General features: G+C 42.4%; 1 protein-coding gene across 4 annotated transcripts in view; it reads right to left on the reverse strand.

Annotated features, from left to right (window-relative positions):
• Nucleotides 1-2146: 2146 nt before the first annotated feature.
• The window catches only part of LOC140540721 (serine/threonine-protein phosphatase 2A 55 kDa regulatory subunit B beta isoform-like), a 60171-nt gene continuing 34482 nt past the window's right edge, over nt 2147-27835 (reverse strand). For 3 of the 4 annotated variants that reach the window (XM_072663138.1, XM_072663139.1, XM_072663140.1), the window contains 8 exons: nt 16405-16502; nt 14823-14988; nt 13295-13407; nt 9507-9684; nt 8599-8763; nt 4960-5129; nt 3991-4082; nt 2147-3236 (listed from right to left, as the gene is read on the reverse strand). In XM_072663138.1, coding sequence (XP_072519239.1) covers nt 2957-3236; nt 3991-4082; nt 4960-5129; nt 8599-8763; nt 9507-9684; nt 13295-13407; nt 14823-14988; nt 16405-16502 — 1262 coding nt within the window. In that variant the 3' untranslated portion in view covers nt 2147-2956. Of the gene's footprint in view, nt 3237-3990; nt 4083-4959; nt 5130-8598; nt 8764-9506; nt 9685-13294; nt 13408-14822; nt 14989-16404; nt 16503-18179; nt 18436-27835 lie in introns of those variants that run through there. The other variant, XM_072663141.1, reaches the window with a different exon arrangement.

Consider the following 27835-nt stretch of genomic DNA (forward strand, 5'->3'; position numbering starts at 1 on the left):
TAGAATGATTACAGGTACAAACACGCGCCGCGAGACTCCGCGCCTTCATCACTGCAGAATCAGAGCCCTGATTCAGAGCTTGATTAAGACACACACACACACACACACACACACACACACATACACACACTATTCGACTATTAGTGGTGGTGTTTTTCTATCATTAGGACTTTGAATACAGAGCTTGTACCTGACTGGTATTTACACAGGTCATGTCATATTAACTACTAGATTCTGGAGCATTGCTGTGAGGATTTGATTGGATTCAGCCACAAGAGTGTTAGTGGGGGTTCGGGGGGGGGGGGGGGGGTTCTTTGTACCCCTCTAACCTATGCCTGTGCATTAACACATCTGTGTCAGTAATGGGTCCAAATTAAAGTAACTGTATGTATTCATTAGTGTCTATAAACATTTGGACATATAGTGAAAATTCACAGCTGGCAAACACTTGTTGTAGCAGTTAGAAGTCTTTCAGGTCTTGTAGTTCTTGTAGTCTTCTTTGCAAAAGCCCCCTAGTTCTGAGATGTTCATGGGTCGCTTGCTGCACCTGCTATGAGTATGCACTGCACACTGCAGCCTTGCAGACATGAAATAGTGGTGTCTGGATTTGGCATTTCCCTTCTTACTCACTCACTCACTCACTCACATTCTCACTGACACTGTTTCCCATGACGTTGCCAGTTCTGGGTGGTCTGATGCTGCATCCTAACGTGAGCCTTGAGTATATATGAGTTAATAAGCTCCTCTGAGTGTCCACATGAGGGCGCTCTCGCTCCAGTGTTGTAGAACCTGCGCGTCAAACCTGGTCTTTTTGTGGCCTTCTGCTGCAGCATACACAGATCAGCCATAACATTAGTGCCTAACACTGAGCAGGTCCCCCTTGTGCCACCACAACAGCTCTCTGACCATTCGAGGCATGGACTTCACAAGACCTCTGAAGGTGTCCTGTGGTATCTGGCACCAAGGCGTCGTCTGCCTACGACTCGGTTGCCAGTTCATCGCTTGTCCTTTCTTGGAGCACTTTTGGTAGGTACTGGCCACTGCATACCACGGAAAAAAAACCACAAGACCTGCCTGATGTTTAGGAGATGTTCTGACCCAGTCGTCTAGACAGATGTTCTGACCCAGTCGTCTAGCCATTATGCTTTGTCTTATGTCTTATGCTTTTTTTTGTAACACATCATCACCTTCATACACTGACTGATCACTTGCTTCCTAAAATATCCCACCTCCTGACAGATACCACTGTATATTATTTAATTAATAATCAATGTTTTTCATTACACCTGGTGCTAATGTTATGGCTAATTGGTGTATGCTGCCCTGCCAGCTGAAAAAATGACCAAACTAAGATTGTTTTAACTTGCACATCTTTTCATTTTTTATTTCAACAAATTCCATTAAGCATAAAGACTGCATGTCAATTCATTGCATTTAAATACATTCTCAGCTATAAAACTTTGTTTTCATTAAGAAGTTCACAACTGAAGTTGTTTTAGAAGACATTACATTTCTTTTTTTTTCTTTTTTTTTCTAAAGGACTTGTACCTAAAATTCCCTGATATCACATAACCTTCATGTCTAGTTAGGCTACATCAAGATACCGGTCTTTCTTTCCCCATTCCAGGTCATGAAACTTACTAGAAGTTGGACGGCGGTGCATTATGTGTCTCTGAGAAATGCACAAGTATCTCATGTTGCAGACTGTGTTCGCACCCTGCAGAGCAAGACATTCTTAATAATTACAGTGGTTCGTTACAGGGAATGCAAGGACAGCTCTCGCCCAACACTGCATTGAAGGAAGTGGAATCCAGGGGGTATACACTTCATAAATCGTAAGCATTCGCAGCCAGCGCCTTCGAATGACTGCACACTTCGATTGGGTTTCATTCATTGTTTTTTTTTTTTCTTGTTACACAAAGCTATTCAGTCCACAGTTCTTCAAAAACAGTCACACTCCACGAACCAATATATCCACCCCACCCCAAAAACAGCGGCCCACCAATCCCCTCCCGACCCACTCTCAAGCCCACATACCAAAAAGAAGGCACCACAGCGTATTAACTGTAACATTAAAATTAGAAGGACGAATAAAACAGCGACATGAAATGAAACGGCATGTCAGAAGTCACTTTCAACCGGCGTGGATCTGCTTGATGTTCTCCAAGAACCAATCAGGTAGCAAAGAAGGAATAGTCTGTGTGAATGGCCGTCTACGGCCTAGGCATGGCGGTCAACGCGGCCGCATCCATACTCCACAGCCGTTCCACGTGTCATTGACAGCTCTGTGGTGGCTGAAGGGCATTTATGTGAAGGGTGCCGCGTCCTTTATGTCAAAGAGAGTAGAACATCCATCAAGTTCGTTAGAAAGGCGCCCTTCTGTTTCACGTGCCAGAGCATCGACAACAAAGGCAACGGGGAAACACGCGTTGCCTCACATAGCTTCAGTTCACAGAACAGGTTTGCTGTTTTCCATCGCCCACAGCTTCACTGCTGCCTTCTGTTCCAGTTTCCAAGCGTCAGGCGTTTCCCTCAAGTGAAGAACGAAATAAATAGAATAAATAAAAGACTCGTTAAAGGGAAGTGAGAGGAAACGTGGAGGCGATGAAAAGTAGGAGAGGAGAACGGGCCGCCGCTTCTTATTCACACACGTCTGGCAGCATTAGTTTGTGTGTGTGTGTTTGTGTGAGAGAGAGAGAAGCTCTTTATGTCTGCAGTCTGGCCCTGCTCTCAGCTTCCCACTCCATTTCATATTCACAGCTTCTAGCCCTCAGTACACAAACGCGTGTCCCCAGTGCCTCCAGATCCAGCTAGACGAACGCCAGGCCCCATACAGCAACAACTGGCTCCGTCTATGCCTCTGTATGTGTGTGTGTGTGTCTGTGTTTGTTTGTGTGTGTGTGTTTGTTTGTGTGTGTGTGTTTGTTTGTGTATGGGGGCGTCCCGGGTGGCCACGCTAGTTGACCTTATCCTGGAAGATGTAGAGGTTGTTGGTGGCTGCCACAGCGATGATGTTCTCCGAGGGGTGCCAGGTGGTGTGGAGGATTTTCTTGCTGAAGTCCAGGCTGTCCACGCTGATCTCGTCCTTGCGCCGCTTGCCACCCACACACACCTTGCGCGGCTTTAGGATGGCCCTCGGCTTGCTGTTCTCCCGCGACGCCTCCAGGGTCACATCGCGTTTCGTATTGCGGTCGAACATCCGGAAGAAGTTGTTGTAGGAGCCGGTCATGATCACGCTGGAAGAATAACGCAGAACGCAAGACAATAAGGCAAAAATAAATCAGGCAAAAAGGGAATAAATAAAGATGCTAATTATACTGTACAAAAATGGCAAGGCTGACATTCAGGCTTCTACACAATAAGACACTGGTATTTAGAAGTTATTTTCCTGTGTTGTCAAAGTACACTTATACGTTTACTGAGTTGGGATGTGGATATCGCAATGCAAAAAAACTTTTTATTATAAAAAGACTTTTTATTACTTATATCTAAGGCCACTGCATTGTTTAAACACCAAATTTACAAACAAACAGTACTGATCAACAACCCACTCATGCCACCTTGCAGCTCTATCTCAGTGGATTATGCAACAACTAAATACCGCAATCATTTAAATACAGTACATTACATGCAGTACATGACTAAGCTACAACGGAAAAAAGCAACAACCCATCCCATCCCAAAGTAACCAAAGTGATACTTGTAAATGCACTACAATTCCCATAATACCATGCAAATACCATGCAAATCCAGCTTACACTTTTGGTTCTGCACTGCATTCACCAATCACGAGCCAATATATATATATATATATATATATATATATATATATATATATATATACTAAATAAATAAATAAATCTAATATATATATATATATATTTCATTTCTTTGATTTGATGTTCTGTTTAACATGTCACATCATAAAGATCTACATAATTCCTGAGATATGCTAATGTGATTCTCAGCTGCCCTAACCCTAGAACTGACCTGTCCGATCCATTCCACACACACTCGAACTTGTCGAAGATGCAGTCGTTCTCGTACAGCGAGCAGAGTTTACTCCTCAGATAGTCATGCACCTGTAAGAATCAGCCAGGAACACACGCAGCATTAGGAAAAAACTTCATTCACTTCATTAGAGCAGCAGTGCCAGTCTCAAGGGCATACAGCTCTGTGTTTTCCTGCCCTAACACATCTGATGAAGAGGCTGATAACTAGCTGACATGTGCCATTAGGTGTGGAACATCAGGGACTGTACAATGCAAGGGTCCCCGGGGAGTGATATTAAAAATTTCTGCGTTACAGTGTTTATTACATCACTACCCAATATGTGTTTATAACATTACTACATGTCATGAGTCTTGTGTGTGTTGGTAGCAACTGACAGATGATTGAAAACAAGGCTACTGGGTTTCCATTATCACGCAGGGATGAAGAGACAGAATTGACTGTGCTAATGACGGTGCATTGCTTGTGTTTGTTTGTGTGTGTCTACACAATGGTCAGGTTAGGCATGATACCTCTGTACCCACTGTAGCAGGTTTAAGGTGCTACATAGTCTTAAAATAATGGTTTCTAAATGGTTCTTGGCTTGAACATAAGGTTTTACAAAAAGTTTAATTGGCACAGAAGAGTGGATCTCTATCTAGCTCTAGAGTGCTCCCGCCATGGATACTGTAGTGTTTTCACACAACAGTGGGAGTTAGGACACCCACTTTCCCTCCTGAATGGTTTCTTTATTAGTTCATCAGTTGGCCCAGGTATGCTGGGAGTAGGAGAAATATATATTTATATATATATATATATATATATATATTTTTTTTAATATATTTTTTTATCTATATGTTATGCCTCTACTATATACAGCATATAAATGTGTCTAGATTTAAACATATCTAACACTGTTTTTTTAGGATGTGGTTAAAGAAGTCTATGTAATGTCACTGAATGCTGTACCTGATAGGTCTCCAGAGGTTTGCTCTCCATGTTGAGGTCCCACACCTTTACTGTCAGGTAATCCCGCGTCATCAGGTAACGCCCACTGTGGCTAAACTTGACGTCTGAGATGGAAGAGATGATTTCTGAGAAGAAGGAGCGGTTGCTTGGATCTTCTGGCTCTTCAAAGACTAAATGAATAGGAAGAGAGAGAAAGAGAGAGAGAGAAAGAGAGAGAGATGTAAAGCAAGCTGTAGTAAATTCCAGTAAATTCTCTGCAGATTTGAGATCTCAGATCTTCATAAGAGTAGCAGGTGGGTGATCTACAGTGTTGTCACTGTTTTCTGAACCATATTTATGTTGCTCAATTTCCAACAGAGGACATGGCGTCCCCAAACTTATGACAGGCAGTGTACTCCCCCAGACAAGGAAAACAAACTGGTGTAGGATTTGTGAGGTCCAATGTTTATGTCATCTGCTGTCAAATTGGCCCCTGGCAGCTTTACTGGCTCTGTTGTGTACTGGCCTATGCTGTCTCAGCAGGACGTCTCCCAGGCAGATAAAACAGCAGCAGAGGGAAAGCGGACACGGGTCGATGCGGAGGCATGGGGACCTGGACTGCAAGTGTGTGTCCCAGGCGAGCGGTGTCATGTTGTGAGCTTGTCCACCTGCAGCTTAGCTAAGTGTCACTCACTGCAGGATAATGAGTCCTCCAGAGAGGAGCCACGCTACAGACGATGGAGGTCTGTTGTGGCTGGGTCTTGCTGAGGCCCATTACATGCCACAGTACAGATTGATATTTCACAATATGCTTCAGGACAGCGGTAAGATTTATGAGTGTGGGAGGAGCTGAAGGAGGAGGAGGCGAGAGAAAAATAACGCAGACCCACCATCAAGTGGTTTGGGGAACCTAGCTTTTTCGAATGTTTTTAAAGCCTCTGAGACGTTGCTGGTTTCCTTCAAAAAGCTACAAATCTATTGAAATCAGCAATTAGTGCAATATCAGTGCACTGGTATTAGTGAGTTTAAGCTATAGTAACAGCCAGTAATGTTTAAGGAAATGGATAAGGATCCATTTAGTGACTTTTTAAAGAGGAATCCCACCAATTATTCACAATTACTCCAGTTGATGAGAGGTAAACAATGTAATCCAGAGCAGTTTGATGTGAAATGGTGCATGGTGCTTAATTTCTTTACCGTGGTGTTGTCAGGAACAAAGAAGTTCCTAATACCACCACTATGTTAAACACATAATTCTGCTGACTTTACAAATTGGTTGACCTCACCTTTCAGAGAGGCAGAGCAGAACAACACATTCCATCTTAAACAAGGCATTTTATAATGTATATCATAAGACACTGTGAAGTGAATAAAAACATTGATTATTTTCATATAAAGCGGCATCTGTCAAGGGGGGGATATATTAGACAGCAAGCAAACAGTCAGTTCAAGGTAATGTGTTAAAAACAGGAAAAATGGGTGAGTGTAAGAATATGAGTCATTTTAACAAGGGCAAATTGTGATGGCTGGACAACTGGGTCAGAACGTCTCCAAAATCTTAGGAGGGTTTCGTGGGGTGTTTCTAGAATGCAGTGGTCAGTACCTCAAAAATTCAAAAGTGCTTGAAAATAGGACAACCGCTGAAAAGGCAACAGGGTCATGAGCACCTTAGGCTTACTGATGTGATTCATGGAGGCCGCACTTTACAGCTTATAGGACTTAAAGGATCTGCTGCTAACAGCTTGGTGCCAGATACCACAGGACACATTCAGTCTTAAAATACCTTAGATATACCTTAAATATTACCCCTCAACATCTTGATGGGCATTATATCCACACACAAACGTCACAACCCCCCCTCTCCCCAAACAAAACCCACCTCCTCCAGACAAAGGTACCAGATGAGCATCTGTATTGAACGACATGTCCCCAGGCGAAGTAGTGTGTGTGCCCGCTGTGTGCCGGCACACCAGGTGAAAAACAGCAGCTGTGTGTAAAATGCAAGGCCATGCGGAACCATCTCCGCAGATGCCAGGCAGGTCTTCAGAAGCAGAAGCACTCCCCCAAGGCCTGCCTGTGCTTTAAATTTACTAGAAATAATGCAAATGGCCCATTCAACAGGGTGTGTATGTGCATGGAACGACGAGCATGTCAATAAAGCTCAGGAAATGACTGAATTCTTCCAGTGCTGAGATTTCTGTAGACACTGCACAGCACCTTACCACATTGATTTTTTTTTACGTTTTCATACCGGTTCTTAAATGTCAATGTATTCAATCTGATTGTGAAATGTGTGCTGCTGGCCACAGTCTGGAAAGAAGCTCAGTGGAGATCTAAAGCCCAGAGGAGATCTAATGGAAATTTATCAGTGTCCGGTTATCAATGCAACCATGTGCAGGCTGGGGGGACGCTACTGTATGCAGACTGTATGGATTTATCAGCCTCTCCAAATGAAATTAGCAGGTTAAGCCAAAGCAGACACAATCACATTAAATATTAGCATAAGCTTCACCTCCTCCATCCCTCGCCCAAGGTGGGAGGCAGGCTAATCCCTGTCACGGCTGACATGCTGTTTGGTCTCTCGGGGAAGGGCAGGAGTGGAGGGAGCTTGGGGCTGCTCTATGCATTCGTAATGTTCGCTTCTGTGGAGGCTGGTTATATCTTGTGAGCAGTGAGACTTCCACTGAGCTACTGAGGCTCTCACAAGATATATTTAGGATGCATTAAATTGAAAGCCTGTCAATAATTTAGTACCCACGGAAATTAAACAGACTAAAAGAGAAATCATCAGCACAGCATGGCTTTGTTGTTACCTACAAATGCTCCACTGTTGAAATAAACATTTATCATTTGTAGTCCCTAGTGATGAAAGTAAAAAAATCCACTATTTTCCAAATGTTTGTGGACACCCCTTCTAATGAATGCATTTAGCTACTTTTGCCTAATGCCAGGTATGGGCTTAAGGGTTACAACAGGGAGTTGACAATGAGGTGGGGTGGTGTTCATCCAACATCCTGACCTCAATAACACTTTTGTGACTGATTGCAATCCTCACAGCAATGCTCCAAAATCCAGTAGAAAGCCTTCCCTGGACAGGATACACTTACTCCAACAAAAGCAGGACAAACTCTTTTAATACCCTTGATTTAGAAAGAAACAACGAATTAACTGGTGTCCAAATACTTTTGTCTATTTATTCTAAGTAATCAGCAGCATTTCTAGGGTATAGGAGTTCTAATCTTATTAACCCCTAATTTTGTCAGGATTCTTTTTCCATGGGGACTCTCCCTTTTGGCTAGGGCTTCAGGAGCTGGACTGAAGGTCCAGCATAATTAGAAAGGGACAGCGGAAAATCAAAATTTTTGAGACCAATTTTGAGAGAAACATCATCACACCTTCTGAAAATCCTAGATACATCACAGACTGTGAGAACGAGCAGCTGTAAATATCCCTGTTTAATCCTGAGCATCTAAAATTGCTTATGTGCACCAGCATGAGCATAGAACTTACAGGACTTTGCACAGATCAGGATTCTCCTTACATCTTACCAAACTTCATTATTATTACAAAGTAGGGAATACGTGTCTTATTTACACCCTTCCCATTAATACATTTCTGTCTGATTAGAATATGAAGTCCTGTGATTCCCTGAACACTTACATTTGGAGTGGTTGTCGCAGAGTGCAGCTGCCCTCATATCACACAGTCGGATTGAGCCTTTACTGCTGCTGTAGACGAACGTGTTGCACTGGTGAGGATGGAACTCTGCCGCTGTTATCACCTCCGTCAGCTCCTCCATATTGGCTGGCTTAATGTCCACAATGTCTAGAAAGGGCGCTCAGGAAACACTTTAGAAAATAGCAAAATATCAGTCCAGCTTTCCCTCAAAGCCTTTATGGTGGACCCATACGGTCAAAAACCATTTTAATCCACTGACTTTGTGCTCCAAGCATTGGACATTGACAATCCCACTTTCCAGGATGTCAGCTGTAGGGTATCTGTGTGACTGGCTCAACAAACAAGATTGGGCACTGAGTCACTTTGACTAACCAGCAAAATCAGTATAGACCTCAAGCTCAATTCTCAATTTGGAACAGCCACCTTATAAACCTTCACAATCTTCTGGATTATTTTCTTTGCTTCTGTGTGGCTCTTTCCAAATAGCTGCGGCTCCACCCTATCACTGCCCACCCACAATCGACCATCTCTGATCGATGATAATCATCTACTCCTGATATCATTATGACCGCTGTATGTACTCCAGTGATGGCTTCTGCTACTTTCTGCAAAGATCTTGCTATAAGTAAGCCAATTCTGAACAGTGTTCTCAGTGTTTATTTGCACGTAAATTCATAGTCTGGTAGTCTCTAAGTGCAGAAGTGCCAATGTTTTGGTTTGCTCATCATGTTTATCCATTTGTCCCCAGTGTGAATTCACTCAGCGAAACTGAAATCTCTAAAAAGGTGATTTGCTGCCTACTACCACCGGCTCTCAATTGTTACACAACTTATAGTACCGATAGTGTCCCAAAGCTAATTCAGCTCATAACAAATCATTCAGAAGGATACTGAAGCTCCTGTTGGTGATCTCCAAGTGCCACAGGTTGATCCTCAGGTCGTCCGTGGACATGTACGTCTCGTAATCACTGTTGACAGAGATGGAGTTGATGTGGTACGTGTGGCCATTGGAGAACACTCTTCTAGGTGTGGCCTCCACCATGAGGTCCATGGGCTGCAGCACTGGCACCTGGGCAAACAAGAAAAGAGAAGAGAGGAGACAATCAGAATGCGTTTAGATCCATGCATGGAACCATCCAACAACCTACTTGGCCAAAGGACTGCAAACAAAAAGGAAATACAGTGAAATGTATACACTGTAGAACTGTAGAAGTACCATGGCATGTCTACTTCTTTATAGACCACGACATGGGAACAGTTTTAGTCCTCCGTCCATATTTAGCCCTTCATTATCCCCTAACTGGAGGCTGAATCCACCATAATGGCTATTCAGTCTGAGTTTGACATTTGTGAACAGGGCCACGCAAAAGGCCTGGACCACTGTACTGTTGTTCTTACTGCGGCACATCTATTCTTTGCAGGTCCTAATTGCACTGTGCAGATGCTAAGCACACTTAAAACCAAAAAGACGCGTGTTTAGAAGCAGCAGGCGGTCTCTCCTGGAGTGATTTCCTCCTAAATGCTTGGCGCTCTGGAGTGCTTCTCCACACCGTGTGAGAGGCATTCAGATCAGCTTTTACTGCCGATCTGACAATACTACTCATTATCTTTAATGTGCTTAAAAGTGCCTAAGTGAGTTTTTAGATATGAATATGAATTGAATATGAGCTGTCTCTGCTTAAAGTGCCACTCCAAAACCATTCAATCCCAAATTGCACCATTAATTCTGATGACTATGACCAGGTAAGGTGATGACGGCTGGACATTGTCAGGCGTGTCTATATGTGCATTTTTTTTTGGTAGTACGGGGCAGATAACTAATTCTTAGTTAAAACAGCTAAAATCAATAATTAATTGTGCACTTTTACATTATGATTTACATTTGTATTGCAGGGTGCATGATGATAGATCACCAGTTAACTTTACACGAATATAATGTGAACAATGGCTGTAATTATTACCCGCCAAATCTTCTATAATGTCAAATGTATACAGCAATATTGTATTTTTTGGACACTCTTTTCCACTATGCTATCCATTCAGTGAAAAGAAAATGCCTGATTCAAAACTGAGTTTAGTGGTGGTAAATACTGGTTTTACTTCCAACAGACCAATGAAAATTCATTTTTCCCATTTTTCAGCAGATAATATATTGGTAACCCAACTAAGCAGGGCTTCTGGTTGCAGCTCTGCTCAACTGAGGGATGATATCTTTCTATTCTTAGCTCAGATGGATCAGGGAAGCAGATCTCTCACTGCTTCTAAGAATTTCGCTTGCAATCTATCTTTTGCTTCCTCTCCATTGTCTGGCAAGCATTGGGTTATTAGGCTATTTTCACCAGTTTTTTACTCACCCTTACACCTGTGTAATGTGACGTGACAATAAACTTGATTTGATTTTGATTTTAAATTATATACATATATACATACACAAACTAGCTCACCAAAGGCCTAGGGGGTTAAACGTGCACAGGGAGGAGGGGTTGCAGGAATATGGCACTGGCGAGGAGCAGTGCCAAAACACATGACATGAGTGCTCATCTCGCCCCACAGAGTCTTTCCTCTGCTCCCTCCCTCTTCACCCGCACCTTTGCACACTCCTCTGCCTGTGCCCACCGATAAATCCTTTGCTCCATCTTCAGCACACATACATTTCACGCTCCAAATGGGATTGCCACCCTCTCTCTGCCATCAGCCCTGTGTCGGGCTAATCTTCCGCACCAGCCAGACAATGGCAGAGGAGTAGGACGCTTTAATCCATTAGGCCATGGAGGCGAAAAACAGACACCACACCAAACATTAATGGATACACTGAGTCGCGCCCCCCTTTTGTATATGGATTCAATTTGGAGGGATGGGTGAAAGAGCACGAGAGAGAGAGAGAGAGAGAGAGAGAGAGAAATGATCACGTCTTCTTCACTGCACACACTCATCACTCTTCGCAGCTGCCTTTTGATTAAGAGAGAGACGCTGTCTATTGATGATAGAAGATCATTAATCAGTGCTGGCCCTGAGCACACAAAATGCGATTTTCACATGGGAATGGACTTCAATAGTGGCTGCTCCATGTAGCATTAACAACAGAATGCACCACCAAGCTTTTGATGAACTGCTGACTGCTGTGAGGGCCTGGGCTTAGTTTCAATTCAGAGACTCTCAAATCTTCCCTCTGCAATCTGCCACCCTGAAGCTACATTTAGGAGTATACTGAGTAGAACTGAACACATTTAGCCTCTAATTACATGCAAAGCCAGCCACCGCCTCTTTTCGAACTGCTGTTGATGTGGCATCGCTGGTTAGCCATCTCCGCCACACCAGCTAACAGACGCCTGTGTCTTCAAGTGATGAGGAGGAGAAAGTGCCATCTACCAAGAAGGAGCAAGGCCAATTGTGCTCTCTGGCATGGTACAAAGTCCCCCCAGCTTTGAGCTGTGGAGCAGTAGACCTGTGTCATTTGGAATGATGATGCTCTGTCTTATATCTTTGGGATGAGACAGGGAGGAGGGATGAGGTGAAGTGCTGATCATCCAACATTCTGACCTTACTAATACCCGTGCAATCAAATCCTCACAGCAATGCTCCTAGATCTAGTAGAAAGCCTTCCCTGTACAGTAGAGGCAGTTACTCAAAAAAACACAGGATCAACTCCTTTTTAATACCCTTGATTTGTAAAGAAACAATGAATGAGCAGTGTCCCAATACTTGTGCCTATATAGTCCTGAGTCCTCCCTGAATGCTGTCAGCATCAAAAGAACTCCTTCGTGCTGGTTCACCACCACACCAGTGTCAGTGGCATAGTTAATGTTTTTTTCGCTTCTGATGTGCAGTGATGTTTTATGGACCATAATCATCAGTGAAAATATCCAACCTCACATTGATTCGATTCTATTAGGATTACTTAGGAAATGATTCAAAATACTCAATTTAACATGATCCAATTTTAACACTTTAATAGGATTGTTGGTAAAAATGTGATGTGATATATGAAAATATGGTGGAAATAATAAAAATAGAAATATTCATATAAATAAAAATATACATAAATATACATAATAGGGATGTCTCAACACATCCTACTGTACTGAAGTGTATCATAGTGTATCATAGTTGTCTCATATTGTATTGTAGTTTTGTATCAGAATTGGCAAGACTAGATCTGGCCAGATGGGCTAGCCTTCACTCATCACATGCATCAATGAGCCTTGGGCACCCATGACCCTGTCACAGGTTGTCCTTTCGTGAGCCACTTTTGGTAGGTACTAAACGCTACATAATGCGTAGATCCCACCCATTCACAGGTGCCATTGTAACAAGATAATCAGTGTTACTCATTTCACTTTACATTGTGGTTTTAATGTTATGGATGTTGAGGATCAGTGTAATGCTGAATGTTGTAATAAACTTGAACGCAATTAAATGACAATCCTTATTTCTGTTGATCAAATTGAGTCACCACTGTATCGTATTTTACATCAAATCCAGATTTTTTTGAACCACTACACTCCATTAAATACCCCATGAATCTTATTTAGTCCCAAAAATGAGCACATATGTTACTCAATATTATTATAATTAATTGTTATTGATTATAACATTCCAAAAATCAATACAGCTGAACACCCTCCCTCGGATTAATGCATCACACCACACTGATGCACTTCTACTCTTCTCGTACTGACCCGTAATGAGGTGATGGTGGAAGGGTCTCGAATCCTCCCATCCTCGTCCTTCAAATTGTAGCCTTCTGGTCTTTTATCTCGCTCACTGATCTTCCATAGCTTCACAGTTTTATCTGCAGACACACACACACACACACACACATTAACACGAAAGAGCATGAGAGTGCGAGTGAGCAAAGACAGAGAGAGCGAGAGACTGCACAATCTGGCACAATGCTGGCAGCTCTCCAGCTCAGTGGAGGATATAAGATGAAGTCATAGCGTCTGAAAGAAGATGCACACTTCCCCCGTGATGAATTACTTACTTGACAGCTACAACACATTTCACATTACATGTTGGGCCAACAGACTTTATGGATATAATTTAGTCTGTATCAGAATTTTAATCATGGCTTTTATATCCCAGTTATGGAATAAAATCTGCTGTCACAGTTGGTTCAGATTATGTTGTATGTTTAGTTGAGAGTGCCAGTACGTCCCTATTTTAGAAATGTATAACATATACAAGACTAATTTTATTTAATCCCAACATGCAGAACATTTAAATGCCCCCAATCCCACATTTTATTGTATTTGTGTGGGTTTATGCATCAAAAACATTCACACTGGCCATTTTGAATTTTTTTTTGTTCTTTCAAAATAACAGAGTGTGATTGTTAGTGTGCCTTTAAGACTGATGCATACAAATGACCTTTGTTCTGAATGGATGCCCTTATAACTGCAGACTGATTAGTCAGATATATGCAAAGGCCTTCGTTTTTGGGACATCATATATCAAAATACTCTGTTTTTGCATATGTGGACCATATGAATTATGGGGTGGAACGTTACACGTATGCAATCATACGGAGGATACATGGAACATAGTAAGTTATAGATGCAGTGTTAATGCGTTCGACAAAGACTGATGAACATAGTGCGGAACCAATTTCACAAGCGCTCTGAAGCCTTAAGCTGTAGTCATTAACAAGTAAGTCAAAGTAAAGTTAGGATTTGCACGGTATTGTGGGAATTGTAGTGGGTTTAGGAGAGTCGCTTTAGTAATGGTAGTTTTGTAGAGAGAATGGCTTACACCCATTCAGCTTTTTTCTTTTCCTTTATTCTTTATCACTCACTGTTCTGTCTGCAAGTGACTAGAAATGAACAAGTATTTTACTGAAATTCTGGCGTCTTTCTATTTTATTGCAACCCATGAAATCGTGATGGACGTAGATGGTGAGTCAGCATTGACAATTCCCAGGTATGTGTGCAGTAACATATCAAACATGTTAATGTTCACATTTTACTTCTTAACAGACTGTAGCAACTTCTTCAGGGTGAGGGTAGGGGCCAGACTTACTACTTACTACTACAAACTTACTACTACTGTTTCGGGGTGAGGCACCATCACACCCTTATTTTGGACTGGGGAGTGCCTTAGGAAACTTTCCTACTTTCTACATCAAAATCCTTTACTTCCAAGAAGTGACTAATTGTTTTGTCTATGATTAACAGAACCCATTAATAGAACATCTGACTGTTCACTCACCATTGGTGGACAGCAGGAAGTAGGCAGCATTCTGCTGGGGCAGCCATCGGATCTTGTTGATTTTCTCCTCGATCTCCAGACTCTTCAGGTAATCAAACTCGGGCTCGTGGCTCTGGAACGTGCTGTAAACATTATACTCCCCTCTCCTGTGAGGCTGGTTCTTACTCTGGATCAGAAAACAGAGACAGAGAAAGTCTAAAACACTACCCATAACTATTCCAGACTGTTTTTAGTTTCTGCAAACGCACTCGCTACAGGGTATAACTATAACTACAGCTTACCGATTGGATGCGTGACGAGTCTAACAGTGAGTAGTTACCTACTGAATTAAACATAATACAGTATTGATCTGCTGTTTCTTCTGCATTGCTGGTGGTAACCCAACACATGCATGTATATACAATCAATAAGCACATGGAAATAAGGGCGGGTTCATGTCAGCTATCCAAATCAATAACTGGGGAGATTTCCAAAGCAATCTATTAAGGCAAACACAGAGCTGGATTCCCTGCCTTTTGTGTAAGTGTGTGTGTTTCAGAGGCTTGTTGTGTGCTAAACAGGAGGCTTATATTGGCCTTCTGTGACTAGATTAACTGCAGCATGTAGTCTGACATCAACCCCACGGCTCAGCTAGGGCTGTCCTCAATGCAGAAGTAATATGAACGGTTTATATTGGCCTATTATTCACTATCATCTTGCTTTGAAGATTTATTTGGTCTGCATTCAAAAGCACACCACAGGCCAATAGACTGTAATGTTATTCTAGTCTAGTCTAGCCTGAACTAGTGAGAGGTGCTATGTGACCAGCAGCACATAGCAACACTAAAACATAAATATCTGCCACCCTAGCAGCAGTTTATAGAACACCTTAAGATGGTGTTTTCAATTCGTCAGACAGTTTTTACATTCATAGTTGTTCAGAATTGGCTCTCAGTGTTGCTACTTTTATTTCTTGTTTCTAGATTTCACATGCATTAGTAGTAATTGACAAATACGTATCTCTATGCATTCTTACGTGGGTAAAATTGCTGTAATAAGGTAAAATAATATTGGAAGATGACAAAATAATGTACCTAAAAACTGGGGTTATTCAACAGACCCAGCCTATTTCCTTCCCCTATACTCTAATCAGCCACTGAATCAAAGCACTATCACGTAGGCATCTCCCTTTGTCAGTATTCGGCTAAATTATCTTGCCTCTCTAATGTTGCTCTTCTTATTGCAATCCAAGGTCAGTTTCGAAGCATTGCATGTTAGCATTATAAAGACCACACTCCCAGGTGGAAATACATTTATTATTTTTTTTGTCACGTTCAGTTGGTGATGTTGTTTATTGGCATGGCCTTTAGTGCAGTCTTTGGCCCGAGACTGATGCATGCAAATTCTGATGCGTTCCTAGTGGTTTTCTACTATGTTTCTGGTAAAAGAGTTCTGACTTCTAAAAAAAAAATAAGCAATCTGTCCCCTAAACACTCCAGTCTCATAGAGAAAATGCTTATGTTGAAAGGGTTCCAAGAAATGTGCTGTAGTGCAGTGTTGGCAGGAGAATGGTGAAGACGGCTTGTGCTCTTTCTTGCTTTACCTCCTGTTCCCTCTGGAAAACCACCACTCGTCCTCCCTTGTCTCCAGTGGCCAGGAGCTCCCCTGTTGAGTTGAACTCAACCGTAGAGATGATGTCGGCTGTAGTAGAGCACAACAGAGAGAGAAGGAGAGAGGGAGAGTTAAAAACACTACCCCCACTGCCTCGCAGAGAGTCTGCAGATAGAATTACTCATCACAGCGCTGAATTTGACAGCCTTTTGAACTCTCAGCATTTTCCATCAAATTAAATTACAGTATTGTGGGTGGAGGAATAATATTTTAACCCTTTACTGCATGAATTATTATGAAATTTACATGCACAAATGAAGCATGCATTTTTAATTTTTAAATAATAATAAATAATAGAAATATGTTTAATGAAAAAAAAGGGGGGGGGGCACAATTTAGCATTTTTTTGCCATATGGTAACAGCATGCGACAATAGAACTGCAATCTGTATACAATCAGAGGGAGAAAACCAATGCATTGCCGCAGGACACAGCCACATTCATCATCCAGGCATGGGAAGAGCATGAGCATAACAGCCATGTACGCATAAGTGCTTTAAATTGATCATATTAACAAAACCATCAACTAGGAGGGTTAAAAAGCTAGCAATGTTTAACAGCAGCGTATTACTTTCCTTCCATTGCATGCACTGCACTGCCACATGCTGTTGCCATATGGCAACAATACTATTTGAACATTTCTAATTATGTAGTTCAGTTGCATTTAATAGACATTTGACTGAACATTAGCTACTTAAAGATTAGCTGAGCATCTACAAAGCATCTACAAAGCATCTACAAAGACCTCTTATGGCAATATCATGCAGCAAAGGGTTACAATGCTCTCAACATGCTCTAAAACCCTCAGTGCCTCTTCATAAGCAGTGTTAAGATGCAGCACACACCCCGTCAAGGACGATGTGCACTCAACTGTCTTCCCAAACCTAATTAATACAAGACAGGCCTCCCGAAAACAGCATGAAGACTGCAAATTGGCTTCAGTGATAATGTATAATACTGTCCTAATGACCCACATTCTGCAGCAAATGGGTTAAAGCAGACTTATAAAGGGAAAAGCCAAGAGTTGAGGAGTATGTGATGTAATCCCCAAAATCATCTACCAAAAGCCGAGGTAGACTGTAATTCTCCTGTTTGATCACGGCGCTGTCTGTGAGCGGGAGGACAGATCCGAGGCTGCTGCTTCAGCAGGATTTCCCCGCCTGCTTCTCTGGAGAGTGGGTTCATTCCACTAGAGAGTGGCAGTGTTTTCTGTCCATTCATCACCACACGGTGAAGACATTCAGCGTGCCTACACAGCCTCCAGGGTTTCAGATTCAGTTCATAAGCATGTTTCAATCTCATCTCTATCTCCTATGCCTGTGCCTCACACTGTTGACAGACACAGCATCGGCCCAGTTGGCTTCTATTGTAAACACGTTTTTGGCGTTTTTTACAGATACTAAAGACATGACTGGTAATTGATGTTTTGCAACAGATGCAACAGATAGAGACAAGGAACAACTATTCCTGTAACAAATAGATATAAAATCTCACTGTTGTGAGCTCATATAAACAGAATTAATAGCAATAACCAAGGAGGAATTACTGCTTTATATACAGCACCAAGAAAGAACCAGCTAAAATCAAGGTGAAAAGAAACCCTTTAAAAAATGTATAACCTTCAACCTTCAATAACATCCAACCAGCATCCTAATGTAGAGTCCGTGCAAGGTCCGTGCAACAGTCAACTACAGCAGCCTGATCCTACCTTTCAGATATCTCCTTTTATCCTCTGTAAAAAGATGCATCTGCTTTAGAAGCCCTGCCTTCGTCGAAGGGGGGGTGGGGGTGTTGCTTTAAAAGTATCTAAGAAGAATATGGCAACATTCCTGCCATTTTCACCTGTTTACAACAGCCTGCAGACGAAGAGAGGTTATTAAAAATCCGCAGGCAACTCAAAGAGAGGCCAACAATTTCGCTCAGGGTGGATGTGTCGTCAGGAACATGCTCTTATGAAAAATGGAGAGGCACAAATCTAATGAAGTGAGAGAGAGAAAGACAGAGAGAGAGAGAGAGAGAGAGAAAGAGAGAAGAGCTTCGATTTCTCACCCACACCCCCGCCGCAGATTTAAAGCTAGCTGAATGGGAAACGGGAGGAAGCGGTTTCCATGGAGACCACTTCCATCATGGACAGGAGTGGTGCATTACAGCTCACTGAGTGATCCGGGTGCACTGAGAGTGCCACAGCGATACTGAACGAGTGGCCGCCGCCCGGGCTTTTAATGCAGGAATGCATTGGGAGGAATGGAAGCTAAGAGGGCTTTAATTCTGACCATGCTCTCCCAGGAGCACCTCAAAGCCCTTTCTCGAATGCTTACACCGGTTATGAAAGAACTGGGTTGTGCTGACCTTTGCCATGTTAAGGGGCTTATTTCGTCCCCACATTGCTGCAGTCACTAAACACAATATTCCAGAAATCCGGTTATTTTCCCTGGATCAATCTGTGGTTTAGAGCTACTGCAAAAATCGAACAGACCATCCGCACATGAGCTCCTCGCCAAGCAGCTTTTTCTAAGAGTACCTTTGCAATGGGCTTTTTTTGGTAAGCAGGGTTACTCTAAGTTGGGGCGTGCTTTAGGGGTATAATGGAATATCAGCATGTGTGGCAGTGGGGGTGAAATTGTGAGGATTATAATAGAAGGCCCTGCTGTTTTCATGGGCATATTTGTGAATATCTAAGTGGGTATTAAAGGAACACTCCAGTGTATTCTCCAGTGTTTTTCAACCTAATTCTGTCTGCTGTATCTGTGCTGAATAGTCAATCATCCCGGATAAATATTCCATTAGCAACTGTCCAATAGTCCAGTGTACATGGTAATCAACTATACAGTGTAGATGCTGGGGTATTGCTAGGGTGACCATATTTTGTTTTTCAAAAAAGTGGACCATGTGGATGCTGTGGCTGGGGGCTTCTTGTAGGACTATGGCAGTGTGTATGTATGAGGGTAGAAGGGAGTTAAATATCTCTAAAATCTGAGTGTCTCACAAATAAAAGAACAAAAAAGCAAAGTTTGAGTTTTCACCACGATTACATTACATTACAATGTTATTTTCATGCCAATGAAACAAAAATATATTGACAAATATTATATATATATATATATATATATATATATATATATATATATATATATATATATATATATAAAGTCAGATGAAGTCAAACTGATCTGTGTTTATTTACATCTGCGTTTAGGTATTTTAGGCTGTAGCCAATCGGCTGTGGTGGAAAGCAGTTTGACCGATGATTAATGTAGCTGCAGGTACATGTAGACCAATAGGGACATCGAGAAGACGGGGCTAAAACCAACTTGTTTAAAGCTGTGTGTAAATGTGTGATGACTGACATTTCACACATTTTTCACAATCTGGAAAGAAGAGGGCACCTGGTTACCCCAGCATTTCTTTAACAAGCTTGATGGAAATAGGACATCCAGTTATTAGGGCAATAACCTAAACCCTTACACACAAACATACAAGCCTAATCCTCTCAATCCTGTTATCTATGTGAATCTGTTATCTATGACCTCCTCACTTCAGTCAGGCGAGAGAGAAAGAGACAAAGACACAGACTACAAGATGGCTCATACATCAGACAGCATGTTCTAGTAGAAGCCCAAAGCAGCAAGGCAAGGCAAGACAGAGAATACATTCATCATAATTGCACTCCCCTTAGCTTTGAAATTCAGCATGTAAGGCAGCAAGTGACGTGATACGGCCCCTGGAGCCTTCCTTCTTTGTGCTTTTTTGGCATCCTTCATCTAGCATGAAAGCTACATATTATGCCAGTCAGGTAGCACAGGGTCTTTCCGCCTTCCACAGCATAAGCATAGACATAGATGTGCATCAGTCATTGGGGACAAGGCTAATGTAGCTGCTTAGCAGCGTCAGCCTCATTATGAACACATTAGCTAGCTCAAGAAACTAAGAGCAGATAAGAACTAAAGATAGAGCTGTAATGAGTTTGCTCTCACCGGTGCATTACCTTCATGTTCTTCTTAAAGTGATAGCTCAGCAAAAAAAAAAAACATATGACTTGATGACTCAGTTGCTCTAAGTTCTAGTTTTGCACTGGAGCTACAGAGGTAATGGGCCAATAACAAATCCCCTACTGGAAGCTTGCGGCTAAATTACTGCACCATCACCCAGTACATTTCATTAGTTCACCTCAAATAGACTTGCTTATGTCAAATACAGGCTAAATTCAAGTTTCATGATCACAGTTATATTACATAACATATTGTTGCTGTCATGCAAAATCCTTGTATCTCCAAAATTGCTTTTTAACTTTTAATAGACGTCTATGTAAAGTTTATTTCAAGTCAACAGCAACTGCCAGATTCAGATTAGTCCGAATTAAGACTTACTTATTTAAAGTTTGTGACAGATCAGAACCATTCTGTGTAATCAATTGCACAAGACTGGTGGATTTAAATTTCTTTTTTTATTAATCAAAGGCAACCCAGTGTGTAAATAATGATTAAGACATCCCATACAGTCTTTTTTGCCCATCCATGGCAGTAAACACACAAGACACACCTGGAGCCCACCTCAGGGAGCAATTGGGGGTTAGTTGCCTTAGTCAAGGGCACCTTGGCTGTAAATGTTGAGGGACTAGAAAGCTCTGATACTTCACTGCCCCCATCCATACTTCCTGCCGCCAGTACTGGCAAGTTTAGGTCCTAAGCCTGCTTCTCTAACCATTAGGCCACAACTGCCCCGTACAACCATACATAAATCATAAATCTAAAATTTACTAACAGCCCATAATCAAACATTCAGTAATTGGGTATAAAGTAAGTGTGATTTGCTGTGACTGGAGCCTTTTTGTATATTCCAGCCTTTTATATCAGTCTCAGAACTGTTGAGGCTGATAGGCAATAGAAATCAACAAATTATATAGTGTGCATTTTCACAATTACGTGACAAACTAAGGCCAACATTCAAAAGAAAAGACTATTTAAATGAACATTTTCGGGAAGCCTGTTTTTAATGTGAAGATGGAAGAGAACAAGAGAGCAGACTCGAATTTAAGCTTTGTAGGCCCACAGCTTCCATCCTAGCCTTTTGCCACTTGAGGAGCATGTGTCCTGAAGTGGCCTGTTTTCTACTGCAGCCTGAGACTGACAGAAAGAGTACTGTATTGTTGCACAGAGTGAATAAATCCTTCAGGCAGCCAGGTCAAAGGTTTGCGAGTCACATGACGGCAGGCTGCCTCGGCAACCAGTGATCCATCCTACACCCAAACAGCTTCCTCTCATCACTCACACGCCATAAAGTAGGTTATTGTGCCAAGCTGTCCTATCCCAGCATCCCTCGTGGCCGTGAAACATGAAGTATGATAGGTGCATCCCCATCCCTATCCCCAATTCAACGACTGAAATGAGACAGAACATCCTCCCGCCCCGAGCGCACTAATAACACTGCTACAACAGACTGCAATTCAGTCGTTTCCCTTTTATTGTATTTACAGATTGAGTTTCCTCACCTTTGAGCAGACACAATAAGCATCTGATTGAATCAGGGAGGTCTCAACGGGAAAACATGGACCTGGAAAGACAATGAGCGCTAGCAGAGAGTGGGAGTGTAACAGTACACATATTATTGTTCTGTTGTTATATACAGGGGCAGCAAGACAATCACTCTGAATCGAGTGCAGCTATGACATCAGACATACTGACACAAACTCCATTGGTTTCCACTGTTCTATATAACCTCTATAAAACCCAGAAACTTATATATTACACTTCAAGGTGTATTACACAGTAACTACAAGGACTTCTGTACAAACTGGTGGGGCTATTCTTTGGTAACAGAAGTTTGTAATAACATTTTCGGCCCACTAGCGAGCCATAGGTGTATGCATTTGCCATATGGACACTCGGTCATTTGTTGTATCTATAGGAGCAGTGGTCATTTCTCACTTGAAGTACTGGCTACACTGTCCCTACGATTTCCAGTGGTACTGCTTTGCTCCGCCCGCATCTGTAAGATTTCACAGAATGTGCACAAATAAGCACAAAATGAACTATTTGTTTGAAATTTTTCCATTTTTCCATCCAATTTTAAAATCTTCTGTTATTTATTCTTCTATTATTTAAACTTCAAGACCTGTAGTAAACAAGAATATGTAAGAATGATCTAAATGGATGGACTGTGTAGTAGCATGGCTACTGTCAGCTCTGAAGAAACTCAAAGAGCAATGTGGAGCTCCACCACATCAATGTGTAGCATGACAGAGGAGCTGGTACTGCAGTATGTAGGTCACTGTGTGTCTGCTGACGCTGAAGCACAGCAGCAACATCAATGCTGCAGTCAGTGCATTGAGAGAAATAAGCAGACCAGGGTGTTTTTTTGATGTAAAGCTAGTTGTGTAAACGGAATTGTAAGTCTTAAGTAGTGAGCTGGCAGGGTGGTGGGTGGCGGAATGTGTTATTAAACCTCCGGCATGACTACTGAGATTAGAGCACTTCTGCTGAGCTCTGCATGTCAAAGGATCAGGCTGCAAGGACAATTCCACACACACACACACACACACACACACAATGGGAGACACGAACATCTAACATGCGTTCATATCAACATATGGCTTTCCTTTCAAGATTCTACATCTGCCATGTGTTCAACAACAAAGACTCACCGACATCTACGCCTCTGCACACCATCAGCTGTGGAGCAGACACACTAGATTTACCCACAAAATGAGGGTCTGGTCAAGGGTGGCTTCCTGCCACGAGGTGTGAAATCACTTTGGGCCTGCCATCATATCACCGGAACACAGGGTCAGTACACAGAAAGTCCCCACGTCTGATCTCCATGTATTGCTACTCTTTACATTGTGGTATGCTTTTCTGACCATAATGTAGCTATGAGGCTTTTCCAGTACCTTTAGTACACTGAACTAGCAAACTATAGTATAGTACTTTGTAGGCTGATGGGTAGGACTAACATATGCATGCATGTGAAAGCAGAGCACTGACACTGAGAAGCCAAAATTAAATTAAATTGTCTGACGGGGCTCAAAGGACAGGGGCCGATAATGGCCGATCCTGCTCATGCACCCCTGATTTTATCCCCATCAGGAGGCAAAGAGCCTTTGTGCTGCATCTGCTCTGTGAGAAGAACATCCCAGCAGAGTTTTAACAATCATTCAAGTACAATAACATCATTTTGACAAAGCTGTTCGAAGGTCAAGCCGAGATAGCAGGGCCTCCTCTTGTCTCTGGCCTCCTCAGAAGATTTCACAATGTAAAATGACACTAAATTGATCAGTCAATCTCATCCTTTCAATCCCTCCAAACAACAAACATGTGCTGAAGCAGTGGGACTGCTGTGCAGCCGGCCTGCAGTTTTGTAACATGCGTCAGCTGTATCGACTCTCTGAGTCCGGGCCTGATTGTTTCAGAGTGAGCCCGGTGGACGCAGCAGGTCTGAACGCAGTACAGCCGGCACGGGCCATGATCTGAGAGCAGAGCATGCTGGGGTAATCAGACATACCACCTGCTGATCACAAACACTGCGACTGCTACCTCACTACTGCACTGTCTCAGAGTGCTGCCCCTGTCTCCACTGAGCTCTGTTCTGAGGAGAGGAGAGGGAGAAAAAAAAACTAATTAACCTTATTCCTTGGAAAAATGCCCTGTGGAAATGGGAGAATGGAGCACGAATCGCAGCCGAGAGGTGCAACGCGTCTCCAGGGACAACAAAGGGGAGTGAATGAGTGTGCGTGTTTTGGGGGGGTAGTCAGAGAGCTGATATTGGGCTTCTTTTCACACATCATTAACAGATTCATAATTTAACCACACATGTGCTGAACTGCCCAGACAGAGAGAGAAAGAGAGAGAGAGAGAGAGAGAGAGAGAGAGAGAGAGAAAGAGAGAGAGAGAGAGAGAGAGAGAGAGAGAGAGAGAGAGGAGAATGAGAAAGGTATATATGTATATGAGGCAAAAATGGTGGAAAAACAAAAAAAGGAACAGGGTGGTTAAGATAGAGAGCAAGCAGGAGAAACACAAATTATGAGAGAGATAAATAGGGAGGGGGAGAGAGAGAGAAAAAGCACACAGGAAGCAAGAGAAAGAGATACAAGAGAGGGACAGAAGATGGGAAAGAGATTGAGAGAGAGCAAGCAAGAAAGAAGAGAGATAGAGAAAGAAAAAATGAGAAAGAGAGAGAGGGGGGGGGGATAATAAAACAGAAACAGAATGAAAGTGGAGAGAGAGCGAAACGAAAGAGAGAGCGAGCAAGAAAAGAAGCAAGAGAGATAAAGAAAGAGAGGGACAGAGGATTGGAAAGAGATTCAGAGAGAGAAAGCAAGAAAGGAGAGAGATAGTGAAAGAAAGTAGACAAAGAAAGAAAAAATGAGAAAGAGAGAGAGGGTTATTATTAATGATTAGTAGTGTGCGTATAGCAATTAGTATGTATATAAAGTATAAGTACATATTTTATATATATATATATTTATATATTTTTATTCTCTACCATTGTCACCTATTTTGTAAGTATTGTTACTTTTATTGCACTGTAATTTTGTTGTCATTATTGTAAGAGAAATTAGCTAGATTTAATAAATTAATTGTATTTTTTACTCATATACATTTACAAACTGTAACATTTAGTTCACACAAGCCAGTGTGTGTATATGTGTGAGTGTGTGTGCATTCTTGTGGTTGTGCTTGCCATGCTGTTCCTGCTCAAAAATAGGTTTCTCATTCCCCAGAACTCCGCTCAGTACAATGCTGAAACGATGCTGAGGCATGATGAAACACGCTCTTGAATTTTTCCCATTCGCTCCCCCCTTGTCCCATATTGGGCAGATCCCTCAATAAAACAGCCTGTGTGCACCAAGCAGGTGGTAAATCTTTAATGTGTCCAAATCCTCTCCCCATGTCCTCCCACCACTCTCAGCCTCCCTGAGTCGCAGCATTTGCGCCTCACTGTTTTCTACTGAATAATAAATGCAGCCCTTTGGGTTTGGGAGATATTTCTTTTTATGATTAAAATCCCAAACTGTAGCCCGGGGCCGTTTGTGTTGGCAGCCTCGTTTGCTGCAGTTCGTCCCTAACAATAACCCTCCACCCCCGCCCCCTCTCCTCCAAAAACCATCCTGTAATAATAACACCCGCCCGCTCTGTACAGTGCGGGGCATTAACCCCGGGTGTAAATTGCGCTTCCAGGGCTGGGTGTATTAGGGTCAGCCCCCCTTGGGCTGCGCTCAGACAGCATGTCTAGGCCATGTCCTCAGTGCTGAGGGAACACTTTGCTATTTTTACCAGATCCTCTGCTGTCTCACAGTCTCAGAGCGAACACAATACCGTTTACAGTGTAGGCAAAAAACGAGGCTAGTGACTGAACATGGTGTTTTTTCTTCAGAAAGAAAATCAACACAGGTGATGGTAAGGAAGTAAAAAAACACAGCTTGTCAGGTTTGATGGATTCCAGGATTTACGTCATGGTTTGACTAGATTCTCATCTAAAATATCGACTCTCTAACACACAGATCGGTTTTGCCTTAGAAATACACCAATTTCAGAAACTGTGACCTATTCACTATATAGTCCACTAATTTGGGGTTCTGTCATTTTATAGTCACGGCCGAAAGCATAGTGCCACATTTCTGTGCACTGTAACAATCCCACAATGCACCATAAGATATAGTATACAAATTATCTACATTCAACTAAAATGGAATACCCATAATCCGTCGTGTTGTTTGGTCTGAAGATTTGCACACAGCTTCTCTAAGGAAAAGCAACATTCAGATTGCTTACGTGAGGCAATCTAGTGTTGCACAGCAATGAGCTCAGGCATGTATCCGAACGTGTCTGAAATCATTCACTACCTTGTGGAATTCTGCCCCTATGACAGTGTGCTCTGTAAGGATGTGGATTTTGGCAGGTAAGGGATAGTGAATAGGGCACAGTTTGGGACACCGCTTGTGAAGTACTAGAACAGTTCAACTGAGCTACAAACAACACAAATATGGACATCATACTGTACATTTTTCAACAGTGAACCTTGAAATTGCTATTCAAGTCAGACTTGTTCACAATAGTGGTAATAAGAACCAGGTGTCTCAGGTCTCTGAAAGCTCTGTCACAGAGCTATAAATGCATTCCCTGATGCCTAAGACTTTGTTTTAGAGGTACACTAAATGGACAAAAGTATTGGGACACTCATTCATTCATTGTTATTCCCCAAATCAAGGGTGTTAAACAAAAAGTCTATCCTGCTTTTGTTGGAGTAACTGTCTCTACTCTCCAGGTAAGGAGTTTGGAGCATTGCAGTGACAAGAACATTTGTGAGATCAGGATGCTGCACTTAATCCCCAAATTCCCAACTCATCCCCAAAAGTACTGGATAGGGCATCATCCATCATTCCAGAGAACACACGTCCACTGCTCCGCAACTCAATGCCTATGCTTGTCTGTTCTAGAGAGTCATATTCTATTGGCAATACTTCTCTACAGGCACTAGACAAGCTAAACACTCTAATCTCTGTTAGCAATGGGTGCGTAGCATAGCTGTTTGTGTTGTGTCTGGGACTTTCCTGCGGAGCTGGGCTGGGTTCTGCTGTAGAGCCCTGTCTCTGCAGTGCAGACAGAGCTGCTGCTGCACTGCAAAGCCTTCTCTCTGCCAGGCAATATATCACATCCAGAAAATGCTGGAGGTGGCACTTTTTCTTCCAGCTTTTGGCAACGGCGTCTGCTGAACTGCACTAGTAAAGAGTCAGAGTCACAGCTCAAGGCAAGGTAGATGAGTGCATGGGTAGCTACTGCAGCTGCAGAGACTTTTCACGGCGCAAGTTGTTCAGCTCGTGTGCTGGAATGGGGAGACGTTATAAACATGTGAGGGGAAACGTTCTGGCCAATTAAACCCGCCGAGCCAAATGAAGATGGAGGCCGAGCCTCCTCTACAGCAGCGCAACATCTATCCTCCTGCTGTTAGAGAACTGTCATTCTGCTAGCATCTGTGTTATGCTAATGAAACACACAGACTCTGTACTGTCGTCCCATTCTCTGGGCCAGCACTCCGGAGAAAAAGTGATCCAGACATGTCTATCAATTCAACTGCCACTCTGTCCTCATTACTGGCAAGGTATAAAACTCCATGATTGCTTATGCATATGAAATGCAGAAGAGTGCATATGCTGTGAAAGCGCTGTGAAAGCTAACACGGCTCCCTTGACTACCATTTTGGAGGGCGTAATATGGCAGGCTCTATTAAAAAAGCTAATATTGAGATCAGTTGAGCGTAATACAAATCGGCACAGCTTTTATACCTCGTTCATTAAATATTAACACTGAGATAATATGTAAAGCCGTTATGAACATTATGAAGCCTTAGTAATCACATGTGATCATTTTA

The sequence above is a fragment of the Salminus brasiliensis genome, chromosome 19 (genome assembly GCF_030463535.1).
Source record: "Salminus brasiliensis chromosome 19, fSalBra1.hap2, whole genome shotgun sequence".
NCBI lineage: Eukaryota > Metazoa > Chordata > Actinopteri > Characiformes > Bryconidae > Salminus > Salminus brasiliensis.